The 14,522-nt window shown below is 38.9% G+C and overlaps 1 protein-coding gene across 2 annotated transcripts in view; it reads left to right on the forward strand.

Moving 5' to 3' along the window:
* UBE4A (ubiquitination factor E4A) overlaps positions 1-12,252 on the forward strand; it is a 31,654-nt gene extending 19,402 nt beyond the window's left edge. For both annotated transcript variants that reach the window (XM_049856769.1, XM_049856770.1), the window contains exons 14-20: positions 1,311-1,411; positions 1,506-1,619; positions 2,986-3,160; positions 5,406-5,586; positions 6,030-6,177; positions 7,375-7,532; positions 9,281-12,252. In XM_049856769.1, coding sequence (XP_049712726.1) covers positions 1,311-1,411; positions 1,506-1,619; positions 2,986-3,160; positions 5,406-5,586; positions 6,030-6,177; positions 7,375-7,532; positions 9,281-9,407 — 1,004 coding nt within the window. In that variant the 3' untranslated portion in view covers positions 9,408-12,252. The remainder of the gene's footprint in view (positions 1-1,310; positions 1,412-1,505; positions 1,620-2,985; positions 3,161-5,405; positions 5,587-6,029; positions 6,178-7,374; positions 7,533-9,280) is intronic.
* The last annotated feature ends 2,270 nt before the right edge of the window (positions 12,253-14,522 follow it).

The following is a 14,522-nucleotide window of genomic DNA, read 5'->3' on the forward strand; positions in this document are numbered from 1 at the left end:
ATGAGCACTCTTTTCTCGATTATGGGCAGCACATGAAGTGCAAGTAATCTTCATTATCCATAAGGAGCTGCATGACTGATTTAAAGGTGTTATATCTCTGTTTTTATATCTGAGGAAGTGGTAGTTGAAAAAGGTTGAGAGACTTAAGTGGAATCAGAATGAAAACCTAGGTCTTCTGACTCCAAATCCTATGCTCTTTCCATTATTATATGACCTATCTTGTAGATCTCTATTAATACTTTGGTGTGGCAAAACCAGTATGAGCTGGTTTCGAGGTCCTGACCTGATTTCAGAGTTATCAAGAACCAGTTAGATCAGGGCGGGAGGGAAGGGAAAAGGGGAGGTTAACAGTGATGGAACTATCACATTGATTAGGGTAGGTTTGCACAGCCGATTATTGTAATTGCTGTCAATAAGTTGTACACCTGTAAAAGCTTGAGTTGGCAAAAGTTGTGTGATAGATATGTTTACAGCAATGACAAAAAACAAGAGTAGCTGCTGAGCCTGCTTATGTACAGTCAAAAACCTCATGGGATTTGGTTCCTTGGTTTGGAGGTTTAGGGTCATAGTTTCATGGGACATCCCAGTTAATTGGCCTAATAACATGCTTAGTGCTTCTGTTCTACTTCCTAGTTCACTACATAGTGCCTGGGGTCTTAAAAGCTTCAAGCAGCCATCCAAGGCACAGCTGGTCTCTATTAGCCTGGAGCAGCAAAGGAAGAAGGAGCATCAGGGACAGGGGGAGGATATGGAATGTGTTGGTAACTGCCTCCGTGAACAACTGCCTCCTTTGCCATGAGAGCAGAACTGGATGGTGCCTGGCTACCATTTTTGAGCATTTTGATCAAAGATTCTGTAGAAGAATCCTGGTCAAAAGGGGGAGCATGCAGAACAGATTTTAAAATTCTCATGGACTCCAGACTTCCTGGAGTCGTGAATGTTGGATGAACTCCTGAAACTATTGCCCTGAGATAATCTTTAAACCTTAAACCAGAAATATCCCCTGAAGTCTTCTTAAAAACAGACAGTAGTTTAGCTTAACTTGCTTAGCTTTTATTTTACAACTTGGTCCTCCTCCGTTGTTGAATAAAGTGTTCTTTGTATGTATATCCAGATATAAGGTATCTGTCTCCCTCCTGTTCTGTCAGTAAGGAAATGAGCAGACACTTGGCCACAGCTCTTGACCTTTAGAAATTCCCAGTATTCTTGACACATTCAGAATAAGAGAAAACACCTACACATAGACATAAGCCCTAACTCTTTGTCTAATAACACCACTTTTGCTAATTTTTTGCTCTTCCTCATGGTAGGAGACCCTCATCAATTTGAACAGAAGTTTAATTACCGCCGTCCCATGTATCCCATCCTGAGGTACATGTGGGGGACAGAGACCTATCGGGAGAGCATTAAGGTAAGAGAGTTTTTGGTGAAACTGGTCTCTTCCAGTAAGCCCAGTGCGTTGTGGTTCAGTACTAAAACGGTGTTCTCCCGGGCGGGACTTACAGGATCTGGCTGACTACGCCTCTAAGAATTTAGAAGCCATGAATCCCCCACTTTTCCTCCGCTTTCTTAATCTGCTTATGAATGATGCCATCTTCCTTTTGGATGAAGCCATACAGGTAAAAAACAGATTTAACTGCCCCCATACCATCATATTATCATCAGTATATGCTTTTTGCCTTTTAATCATAATAGAGCAATATTTATGCCCCTGGTATCAGTCTTGAACACCAGAAATTTGTGAGTAGTATATACCACCAAGGCTGCCATTGGAGAACCCCCTAGTTTATGTTAGAGACGAAGGTCAGGCATCACTGAAGCCTGAGGACTGAGATGGGCACTTTGGCAGAGTTGAAAAGGTAGCATGATGAACCCAAACTGAGATGCGTGACAGAGCTGTTAACAGTGCAGCACAACAGAAGGATCCTGCTTTTGGTCAGTGACTTTCGGCTGCTTCCTATCCAGCACATCAGTGACAGTGCCTCACTAACCCTCTCTCCAAAACGATGCCACTTTTGACACCACTCCTTGAAAAAAAATTCTGTTTGGGGTCATTTTTCCATATAAAGACTCCCAAGTTGTCATTATTCTTCATCTTTACGTGCCTCCCAAATCATTAACTATATTGTGAAACAAGGGTTTCACAAAGTACAAACCTGGCTCCTTGGGTATATCATTTCCTTAATCATCCCTTAGATACAGACCTTCCGTAGAGCAACCTTTCATCCCATGATGAGAATCAGGCAGACACGAGTGACTCAGGGAGGCGAAGCAGGTGAATCATGATGGTAGCCTACTCTCCAGGCACAAGATCCTGTTATTGATTAGCATTCCTCAGAGTAACTTACATTGTATTTGTGAGAAAGGTTTGATCTCCTGCTTCCTTTCATAAGCTTCTACTTTAAGATGCAAGATAGATTTTCTTGCAGAGAGCAGGCCCTGTTATAAACAGACGCTCTTAAGCAAGAGCTGTGTGACACAAAGAATGAAGCAGATGGTGTTTTCATGGGACTGTAAATTTAACACGTTGTTCAATACAACTGTAAGAACACTGAGAGATAGAGGGTTTTAAATAATTGTGGTTCTCCTTCCAGACATCTTGTACATTTGATAGAATTTTAATTTTTGGTAAGCAGTTTTTTTTTTTTTAATCTTTCAAGGAGGAGCCATCCTATTTTCACTGTAACCTGTTTGTTTTTGCTGAGTTTCATATATTGTGCTATTTCTCCTCCCTTCTGTTACATATACTGTACTACTTCTGGGGGAATTACCTACGATTCTACCCAGGCTGAAATAAATCTACATGAAGCCACAATTTCTTTTTAAGCTTCAGTCAGCCTGTGTTGAGAAATAAAGTCTCATGCCACTTATATAGTCTCTGGTTTTCCCAGCTTAGTCGAGTGGACTTTAAGTAGAACCTCTTAAACACTATCTTCCTTCAACCGCACTTTGTTCTCTGACATATCCAACCTCTGGCTTCTCTAGTATTTGAGCAAGATAAAGATTCAACAGATTGAAAAGGACCGAGGTGAATGGGATAGTCTAACTCCTGAAGCCCGCCGAGAGAAAGAGGCTGGCTTACAGATGTTTGGACAGCTGGCACGTTTTCATAACATCATGTCCAATGAAACAATCGGTACCCTTGCCTTTCTGACATCAGGTAAGGACATGAAGCACTGATTTCCCAAGAAATATAAAGGTTAAGATTTGCTTCCCTTGAGGGATCATCCCAGCTGAAATTAAGAAAGGACAACCAAGGATCACCTGATGTTTGAGGAAACTCTCTAATATGAGACACAGATAAGAGATGAAAACTTCTTTTTTTTCTTTTAACTTTATTTTCTCTTTTCGCATTTGACTGATATGTATTAATAAAGAGAAGGTACAGCATCCACAAGATTAAAACAAAGAGGCAATAAAAAGGATTTTCAAAGAAAAAGAAAGAGCTTTTGGATATTGAAAATGTAACTTTAGGAATGTAAAACACTCAGTAGAAGTGTTAGAAGATAAATTCAAGTAAGTCTTTCACGAAAGTAGAACAAAAAGAACAAGAGATAGGAATGAGAAGAGAAAGGGTAAGGAAATAGAGCATCAATCTGGGAAGCCTCAAAAAGAGAAAAACGGGGCAAGGGGGAAGAAATTATCAACGAAATAACACAAAAAATTCCCAAAGACTAAAAGACAGCCTCAAAGTTGAAGGGGCCCACCAAGTGCCTGGCACAGTGAATTAAAAAAAAAAAAACCTCACACAAAGGTACATTATTGTGAAATTTCAAAAATTTGGAAAAAAAAAAAAAGAATATCTTAAAAGCTCCCAGAGAGAAATCAGGTCGTGTACGGTGGTTTAGGTACCAAAATGATTTTGAACTCATCAGAGGCGTTTGAAGGGAGTAAACAGTACAACATGCCTTCAGATTCCTGAGGGAAAATCTGTTTAGTTTAGAATCCCATAGCCAGCCAAACTATCAATTCAGTTTGAGGATAGAATAAAAACATTTTCAGACATGATGGTATCAGATTTACTTTCAATAAACTCTTTACTGAGAAGCTACGAGAGGATATACTCCATCAAAATGAAAAAGTAAACCAAGAAGGAGGTAGGTGAGGTCCAACACAAGAGAGACGCAAAGAAAATTCCCAGGATGCTGGTAGAAGGAGCTTGTGGTGGTCACAGGGTAGCAGGCCTGCAGAGCAAGCCATCTAGATTGAGGTGAAGTTCCAAAGAAACAGGTCAGAAGGAAATATAGAACTGCTAGAATTGACCGTATATAGAGTTTTATAATTGCAATGGAGAGTTTGGGAAGGATTTAGTGATGGATACTTTGAAAATAAGCAAATGAAAAAGCAAAAACAAAAAGTTGTACTAAAAAAAGAACTATATAACCATGAGAACACTGTGTGGCTCTGCCTTAAAATTTATGTAGTCTTAAAGATATAAACTCTAAATTATTTAGCCCAAAATTTGATTATATACTGGGGGGATTGTATATTTGGGAAAGGGGACGGAAGTAGGAGCTAAATCCTTGTCTTCAGTAGAGAATAGACAATGACTAGAACTGGAAATCAAGAACTAGCAGTATTAAGCAGGCTTTACTACTTCTTTAAGCAAAGCCTATGTGACTTTTTAAACTTGGCCTGTATTAATTTATTTTTTTAATTATTTTTTTTTTAAGTTCAGACTCTTTGACCTAGCAATTTCCTAAAAAGTTATTGTAAGGAAATAATAAAGCCAGTATATAAAGATATATATACAATGAAGTTCGTCAATAAGTAAAAAGGCTATAATAGCAAAAATTTTAAAACAACCAAAATGTCTACCAGTAAAGATGGGTTACATAAATAACTTATGTTTCAGCCATAAGCTGGAAAACTATATGGCTATTAAGAATGGTGTAAATCAGTGCTATCCCCTAGAACTTTCTGTGATGGTGGAAATGTTCCTGTATCTGAACTGTCCAGTACTGTGGCTAGTTTAACTGAAGAACTAAATTGTTTAATTAATTTAAATTTAAATAGCCACACGTGTCCAGTGGCTACAGCATTGAGCAGCACATATTCACTAAAATGGAAAGGTATTTATGATATAGTTAATGAAAAAAGTTATAGAATATGTACCATGTGATGATCATTTTTGTTTTGCAAATGTATGTATATTTATGTGTATAAATATGGACAGAAAAGCTAAAAGGAGATGTGACAACATGTTAACAATGTTTATCTCTGGGTAGTAGGTTGGTTGGTTTTCCTTGTCCATCTTTTCTAATATGACTGTAGTGAAATTGTATTATTTATGTAATAATAAAAAAATATCAGTCCCCAGAGGTCTCCAAGTAAAACACTTAAGGCGTAATAAGTAAAAGATTGCTGATGGGTTGAGCTTTCAGAGACTTCGGCTTTTTTTCCAGAGATCAAGTCACTCTTTGTACACCCCTTCCTGGCTGAGCGCATCATCTCCATGCTGAACTACTTCCTGCAGCACCTGGTTGGCCCTAAGATGGGGGCCTTAAAAGTCAAGGACTTCAGTGAATTTGACTTCAAACCCCAGCAGCTCGTATCAGATATCTGCACCATCTATTTAAATCTTGGGTACCTGAGATTGGAATTGGGCAAGCCAGAGGGGCTATTAATGTGTTAATTTGGGGGTTTGCTAGTGGAATGAGTAGTTGGTAATTTCGTGGAAATAGGGGGAAAAATGGTTCATTTCTAGTTGGTTGAGGAAGAAATCTTTAGTTTTAAAATAATTTAATTTTGTATGACCTGGGTTGGACATTGCTTAGAATTCCAAACATCCTGCCTTGGTCTGTGCAAGGATAAACTTTACTAGTTGTACCATAGTTTGGAAAAGTAGTATTCTTTTCAGGCCACAGGATACTTGATAGGCTTCCTCCCTAGAAAATTATAAGTCTTTGTATATCCAAAGAATATTCATGGCTTGTAAGTAATGGAGAACCTTCTTCCCCAACCCATTTGGTGTCTTCCGCATTTGACCTAACCTCTGATAGAGTTTCTTTCTGATGCTGACCTTCCAGGAATGAGGAGAATTTCTGTGCCACTGTGCCCAAGGATGGACGCTCCTATTCCCCGACTCTCTTTGCACAGACAGTCCGAGTCCTGAAGAAAATAAATAAGCCTGGAAATATGATTGTGGCTTTCAGCAATTTGGCAGAGAGAATCAAGGTGAGGAAGAGGAAAATTTGTTTGCTTACATGTTAAATAAAAATCACACTATCAACTCACTGTGCTGCTTTTTTTTTTTTTTTCCCACCCTATTTGGGGGAATGAGGAAGCATTGCCTTGAGAAACTATAAACATGATTCTTCTTGGTCAGTTAGTACCTAGAACTACCATATTCTTATTACTCTATCATGAGGATGAGAACAGAAAATTGATTAAAGAGGCTACCACTAGACAAGAAGAATGTACAAATTTACATAGGCTGTTTTTATGGAGACTCCTGCACAGTGTTACCAATAGATTTGAAAATCTATTTCAAGGTTCTGTTACTGCAGAAGAACTTTTTATAATAGAATTTAAGATTGGTAGTTTTCAGTCATTGATTTTTATTGATTTTCTCTGTATTTATGGCTGACTTGTATTAGAATATACATACATTTTAAAGATTAAAATACTGTATTATATTCAGCTAGTCCCCTTGGAGGATGGCTGAGCTCCATTAGCAGTTATGGAGAAGGTAAAGTCACAGCACAGAAGTCTAATAGAAGAGCTTTCTTTTTCATTCAGTTTTTCCGTTATCGAAGTTACTTATTCATCGAGGTAGGCTTCCTCTTTGCCGAGAGGTTAGCCAAATGGATCCCTGAGGGACTACAGTTGTGAAAGAATCAAATATTCAAGGCACTTTTCAATTCCTGTACCTATTTGGTGTCTAATTATGTGTGATAATTGATAATCCTATTTCCATATGTTAAGTTTGGCTGTTGTTGAGATTTATGTACCTAAAACCGGAAACTGCTTTTCATACCCAGACCACGTGAGTGACTCTGTAACGATGTAAATAATAACCCTCCCACACCTTTTGAATTATGGGGTTTACAACAGGACTGTTGCCAGAGGGATGTGGCAACAGTCCACAGGATGTTGTATGCTGGTGCACTTCTTTTCCTGCTAACACTTACACCCGTCTCCAGTCCAGACTGCTAGCAGCTGAGCCAAATTCTAGTTGCAGAGTTGGAGCTCAGTGCTAAATTTACTCTTATAATATCCATTTTGGCTTGATTTTGAAAAAATAAAGCTGAGTTTTATCTTATTTGTCACTGTCAAGGGTTATTGACAACAGAGATAAAGGTATAATCATTGAGTCTTTTGACTTGAGCTGCACTGTGAAGTCCCCTTAACTACCAAATGCTTTGTGCACAGTCTCTTGCAGATCTCCAGCAACAGGAAGAAGAAACATATGCAGACGCCTGTGACGAGTTCCTGGATCCCATCATGAGTACACTGATGTCTGACCCTGTGGTGCTGCCATCTTCCAGAGTCACTGTAGATAGGTCCACCATTGCCAGACATTTGCTCAGGTATACTGATCCTAAAAAACAGCCTCAGGGGCACAAATGTATACCTGTTTGCTATCATCTCTTTCCCACAGATACTTTAATACAATTCTCAGCACCCAGTAGATCCCCTATGTAGTTGATTCATCGATGTATTGGGTAGAGACATTATCACTTGATGGTTAAGGATTTAAACAACCAAAATAAGACATCCTGTTGAGAAATGCTAGCTCTAACTTTACCACTTCCTTCCTTAAGAAAATAATTTTAAATAATTTCTATTGACATATGTTATAAAATATGTCTACCTGGAATTGACCTGAAATTTTTTTTTTTTTTTTTTTAAATATAAAAGACAAGTTTAGTTTTTTGTTTTTATTCTGGTTTTACATGATACTCACCGTGTAGATTAACTCACATCTTGCTGCTGTGGTTGTGCTCGGTGGCGGTGACCTGCTCTTTGAGGAGTCTGCCCCTGATACCTACAGAAAAGACAAGGATTAGAAGTAATAAATGATACCTTATTAGCTACTCAAGTGGCCTCTTAATATTTTTAAGTGCAACACTAGGTAGAAATTAGTATTGAGAGAATCTGCCTATTTAAAATTAAGTTATATAAGTTGACCCAATTTTAAGGAAATAACAGTTTTTTAAACATTGACAGAAAAGAATTTTCTACTTCATGGTATCTGGTATTATGCGTGATGCTGTGTGCCAGTTGGTATGTCTTTTCCAAAGTGCCAATGAAGTTTATATTTTATAGTGGATCTCAGAATACAGAGAAAAGATGTAGAAGTCCCTAAAGTATGTTAAGAAACCGGTAGCATACTGGTTAAGAGCAACGGCTGCTAATCAAAAGGTCCGTGGTTCAAATCCACCAGGCACTCCTTGGAAACCCTGTGGAGCAGTTCTGTTGTGTCCTGTAGGGTCGCTATGAGTCGGAATTGACCCGACAGCAGCAATGGGTTTGATTTTTGGTTAAAGTATGATATGGACCTTCTTCCAAAAAAAAAAAAAAACCAAACCTGTTGCTCTCAAGTCAATTCCAACTCATAGCGACCCTGTGGGACAGGGGAGAACTGCCACATAGGGTTTCCGAGGCTGTAATCTTTATGGAAGCAGACTGCCATGTCTTTCTCCCGCACAGTAGCTGGTGGGTTCGAACCGCTGATCTTTCGGTTAGCAGCCGAGTCTTTAACTACTGTACCACCAGGGCTCCTTGCAATGAACCTTCTTACCTGTCAAGAAACCATAATCTGCATTTACTTGTATAGCAGTCAGCTAACTAAATCGAGTGTCAATTTATAAGACTTAATCCTTTTTATTTTTAATTACATACATTATAATTCAAATACATTGTTTCAAAAATCTGTTACTTTGAAAACCACAAACAGCTCTTTACACTGACATGAATGTACAAGGGTCTCTGTGCCTTAGGGAAACCTAAAAGTTGGTGGCAGAAGGATAGCATTTTTTAATCCACTGGAATCAAATATCTGAACAGCAATGTTGAGATGAAGTTTGTTAAGAAGCAGAAAGAGAGAGTGGCTAAGAAATCTGTGCTTAGAAAGAAAAGAAACTTCCTGAATCACTCCCTTTGTGTATTTTCATTTTTTCGAACCCCAAGTCAGCATTCAGTTCAAAGTTATAATATGTGCTAGTCAGGCCAGCTTCAGCCTGGGTCAGAGTGAGATGTCTGGGCTTTCTGCTTGTGGCTTATACTGTTGGAACTTTTGGAAATAACCTTAATTCCCTTTCTCTCTTTGTCCCAGTGACCAAACAGATCCCTTTAACCGTAGTCCCCTCACCATGGACCAGATCCGGCCAAACACAGAACTAAAAGAAAAAATCCAGCGGTGGCTTGCAGAAAGGAAACAACAAAAGGAGCAACTTGAATAAATACTGTGAACTAAACAAACCAAAACCAACCCCAGAGAGTAGATAAACAATTGTTTGTGGTTTCTCTTTCTGGTTCTGTTGCTTTTCTTTCTTTCTTTTTTTTCTTTACTAAATTAAAGAACTCCTCTGGCTCAAATTATGATAATTAAGATTCCGAAGAACTTTACAGTGCTTCCCTGGCTTGCAGAAGATTATACTTCTTATAGCGTCACCATCCTTAGAGATCATCACCAATTCTCACCCTTTCCCTCATCCTATTCTTTCGTCTTCCCTTTTCTGACCATAAATTAATCTATATTAAATTCAAACTACTAAAACTTTCTGCCACCTTTTTATTTCTCTTCAAAGTGCTGCTCAAATGTTTTTGGTGAGCACTGCTTCTAAGTGTATGATATTACACGTTTCACTGACAGCTGATATCATCAGAAAGACCTGTGTTACCAAGGTATTTACTAGTCCTCCTGAATTGAGCCCTTTTCCTTGTTATAGCTCTGTAATGATATAGAATGACTTTTCACATGAAAGCGGATACCTTGATGTTTATGTGGATTTTCAAATAAGATGATAGACAAGATAGGAGGAAAGAAGGAATCTTATGCAATTTCTGTTGGTAGCCCTTAATTTTTTGTTATCTTGTAACCGAAAGATACTATCTCAGACACTCTCCCTTGTCGCCGTAGAACACTTGCCCTAAAATGTTTTTATGAGGATTGGTAGGGCAAACTTGAAGCTTTGACACTTTATTCAAAAAATGCTGGGGTGAGTGAGGGAATAAATAGGATGCTGTTGGACCCTTTTTCTCTTGCTACAAGGACTAGGCCTGAGTAAAAGAGTTAGGCAACAAATATCATAACCATGAAGAATGTAATCTCAAGACACTAATATCAACAGTATATCTCAGTATACATATATATATATATATATACACCATGTACTTTTTTTTATATTGGTCTAGTGTAAACTGAGTACCACTGTATTGTATAGCATATCTCACATGGTAAATGTATACAGTGTGTGGCCATGTTTACTGATTGACACATTCTAGATACTGAATAAAATTCGGAGACTATAAAATGTATATAGTTAATATTTGTTTGGCCTGTGACCTGACTCCTAAGAGCTGCTTCCGACTCAGGTCATTAATTTACAAATAGGAATTTGGGCACAACCTTGCCTGTAAGCCATTTTAAATATCTACCTAGCCCTGTGTAGTTAGTAGGTGGATGGGCCTCACTTTCACAAGTTGAGCTTGAGCTCCGTACTCAATTGTGTGGCTTAACATGCCGAGGGAGGCACATCCCCCTAGGGACTGTCTTTATGTCACTGTCCCTGTAAACCTGAAGATATGAGAGACAAGAAGAGTGATATAATCTGGAAACAGGGATCATTGCTTCATTTAAAGGGCATTATTGTAACCATGGCCACTTTCAAATAGGATGGTAGTTTTATGATATCCCAACACAAATTGCTATAAGCAGTCCTTGATGTATTTTGATGGTATCAGCTAGAAAACCTCCAATCAGAGCAGGTATCCCACACTAGGTGTAAAGTAGACATTGCCTGTTGCTGCGCTTATAAATGAAAGGGAAGTCAAGGACCTTTTTACGAATGCCAGAACGTAAGATTAATTCAGTGTGCTCCCTTGCCTTTAATGTGTGAGTTGACAGGGTTTTTTTTTTTTTTAATGTTCTTCATTTCATATTTATTTTCTTCCTTTCCCTTTCTGTGAACGAACTATGTATAAAATAAACTATCTGCATATATTTATCTTCCAAAATCAATCTAATAGGATATTTTAATTTGAAAAAGAAGGAGGGAAAAAAAGACCAGGAGAAAATTAGAGGAAAAAATGGGCACAAAACCTCAGAAGGCAGCTGTTTTCAGCAGCTTTCTAGCTAACAACCTCTTTGCTGCCTGTATTACTTGTCTGTATTCTACTTCTGTGTTTAGTTTTTAGATTGTAAGCCTTTTCTTCAAGCTTTTTTTTTTTTAAAGCTCTTTTCCTGAAACTTACGAATGGCTAAGGCATCATTAATGCTGCTGAACGTCTTTAAGTTATCACAAAGGCAAGCGTGTAGCATAAGGCCACTATTGGTAAGGAAACCAAGTGTCCTCTGTGCCTTTTTTCTTTCTAGCTGTGAAGTAATTTAAGGACATGCAAAAAATGAGACTTTTAAACATTATCATTTTGGTATTAACAGTACGTATGTGCACTGGGAAGCCTGCAGAGGTGTTTCATTGCCTGGAACTCGGAAGCAGCTCTGAAACTACTAGAGTGAACTTTCTGACATGCCTGGTGTCCTTATGTGTTGGCTTTGCTGGAATATGATAGGAAAATGAAGACTTTAATCAGCTCTAGTGTTGCTCATCATCTACCAAAAGGGTAATATTAAACTTGGATGATTACTTACATAGATTTTATGAAAGTCTGAATTTTTGGTTTTTTTAAATGTACTTTTTAATGGATGCTTGAAAACTGAAGGAAAAGGTTTTTTAATGGTACAGTTGAAGATGCCAGTTGCTACTTGGTATCACATTCTACAAAAGCTTCCTTCCTTTATTTGATGCTGGTTGCTAAGCAGCCATTGCACAGAGCAAAAGCCTACTGGGTGCCTGAAGCTGCACTGTTGACACCCTGTGAGGAAATAACATACATGCTCTAACTGCTAAACAGGGAAGGAACCCAGAAACAAAATGAAGAACAAAACAACAAAAAGGTTGATTGAAATAAAACTCGATCAACATACCTGTATTTTAAAACATTCCAGGAAGGTTACTTCTCATCAAACTTGCCTGAGGGTGTTTATTCAAAACTTATATTTAATAAACGAACACCTGACTTACAGCCTTTGTCATCACTTCCTTTATTACAGTATTAAAAACTAATGGCAGTTTCACTACAGGCAGAATTGCAGCCAAGACTCGGGAAGGACCTGGAACCAGGAATGGAGACGTCATCAGGACTCTTCGTCCCTCATTTCTACTTGTGTGTATCTATTTTGTTCTTCCTTCTCAGAACAGATGGGCTCTATTTTGTGGTCCATGTGGAGGAATATGGCCACCTCACAGTTATAGCCACCCACATACACTGATTATCTGTATCTGAAACTCAACTACACTTTCTGGGAAGAGAGTACAGTTCATTCAGCTTGGGTCAAGCACCAACCCCTATGGCTACAGGATAAAAGGCTAGCATTTTCTAAGTCAGCGGTTCTTCAAATGTGGTCCCTGGACCAGCAGCACCACCTGAAAACTTGTTAACAAATGTTAATTTTCGGCCCCACCTGAGTACCTACCAAATCAGGAGCTTTGGAGACAGGGCCCAGAATTGTTACTGAACCCAGGAAGCTGGGTCTTTGTCTGGCGCACTCAGGCTTGCCAATTACCTGGACACTGGTCTTTGAGAAAAAAGAAGTAATTTTATTGCAATGTGCAAAGCAAGGAGCCATGAGGATGTTCTTCAGATCCGACTCCCTGAGCTACAGGAAGTAGGGCTTATTATGTGTTTTGGGCAGTAAGATGATGGTGGCGCAAGTGTACTAGGTAGAGAAAATTCTAGAAGGTGACCAGGGACCAGGAAGTGATGTGGTTCTCGTCAGACCTCTCCCTTCTAAAAAGGGTCTGGGTAATGATTTTCCTTCCTCTTGTTGGCTGCCGCCTCTGTTGAGGTCACCTAGCGTCACAGCTGGCCCTTCTGCACGTGCACAGCTGGCCAAATCTAGTTTGGGCTAAAGACTAAGGGAAATTTACCGGCATTCATAGGGTCAGGTTACAGAATCTGTTATTACAAGTCGTCTAAGAGATTCTAATGTACGCTAAAGTTTGAGAAACACTGTCCAAAACATTTACCCCATTTTTGGTTTTTTGAGGGTGGGGGGGAATAACAGTTTTTCCAAAGTGGCTTATTGGAAAAGTCAGGTCTTCCCATCAAAAGATGTCAGGTGAGTTTTGCATTCAGTGAGTTTTCAGAAACTCAGGATTTCAGAGCTTTTGGGGTTTCGGAATTGTGGATAATGGGTTGTGCTGCTCTCATCAAGTGGTCCCGGATGTATTCAAGTCACAACGAACCACAATTAACTACCGTCCTTTTTTTTTTTTAACATCTTATGGTTACTAATCTGTACTACATGCAATGTTGCACACTTAATTTGCTGGTATTATTCTTATGCCAATCTCCAAAGACAAAGATCAGATTTATAAAGATACTGATAATAAAAAGCAATAATAATGAAAACTAAAAAAACAAAAGAAAAAACTAACGGCAGTTCCAGATATCCCTGTGAAAATTCAGAGGACTCTGCCCTTCCCTTTTTTTTAAAGGTAGTATCAAGTGTGCGTGACCTGGCTGACCTCATCTGCCTTACTAGAATGCTGGAGGAGGCCCTGGAGTGAGTCATCAGAAGATGAATCTCATGACACGTTTTCTCCTAATCAGTTCCCTTTTGGCTTCCCTTCTTTTCTTTATCTGGCCTAAACCTCAGTTTTTTATTTTTAATCATTCACTATCATGTTCCCCTTTCTTGTCCATTGTTTCTATGACCCCAGACATTCAAGACCTCAGCTAGATAAATCTAATCCAACCATTCCCCTCTGCTCTAATATCCAAGCTAAAGGCCACTGATGGAGAAAGATGACACACTCTTTAGAGTGATGTAGCCACAAACATGGTCTCTGACATTGTCCAACAACCATTCTGTATGCCCTGATTTCTTCAACAGCTATTACACACTTTCATCTCATTCCTCAAATTCTCTCCTACCCTCCCACTTACCCTTCACACTCAGATGACCTTGCCTTTTACTTCACTGGTAAGATAGACCTTCAGAATCTCCACTCTTACACTTCCGTCCCATCATCAATCTGTGGAAAAGGCCCCTCCATTTCAAGGCTAATCCCTCCAACTTCTTTCCTTTTCTATATAAATTCCACATCCCCCTTTATAAACATTCCTTTATAGCCATGTTTCTTACCTTTGCCCATCCATTCACTTTGGTTTCTCTCCTAAGTCTCTCAAATTGCTCTAGCTAGTGTCAAAAACTTTTCATATATCTGGACGAGCTTTCTCATCCTTGGCTTCTCTGCAGTATCAAGGGCAGCTGAATCACCTAAAATGCT

Source organism: Elephas maximus, chromosome 17 (genome assembly GCF_024166365.1).
Source record: "Elephas maximus indicus isolate mEleMax1 chromosome 17, mEleMax1 primary haplotype, whole genome shotgun sequence".
Taxonomy (NCBI): Eukaryota; Metazoa; Chordata; class Mammalia; order Proboscidea; family Elephantidae; genus Elephas; species Elephas maximus.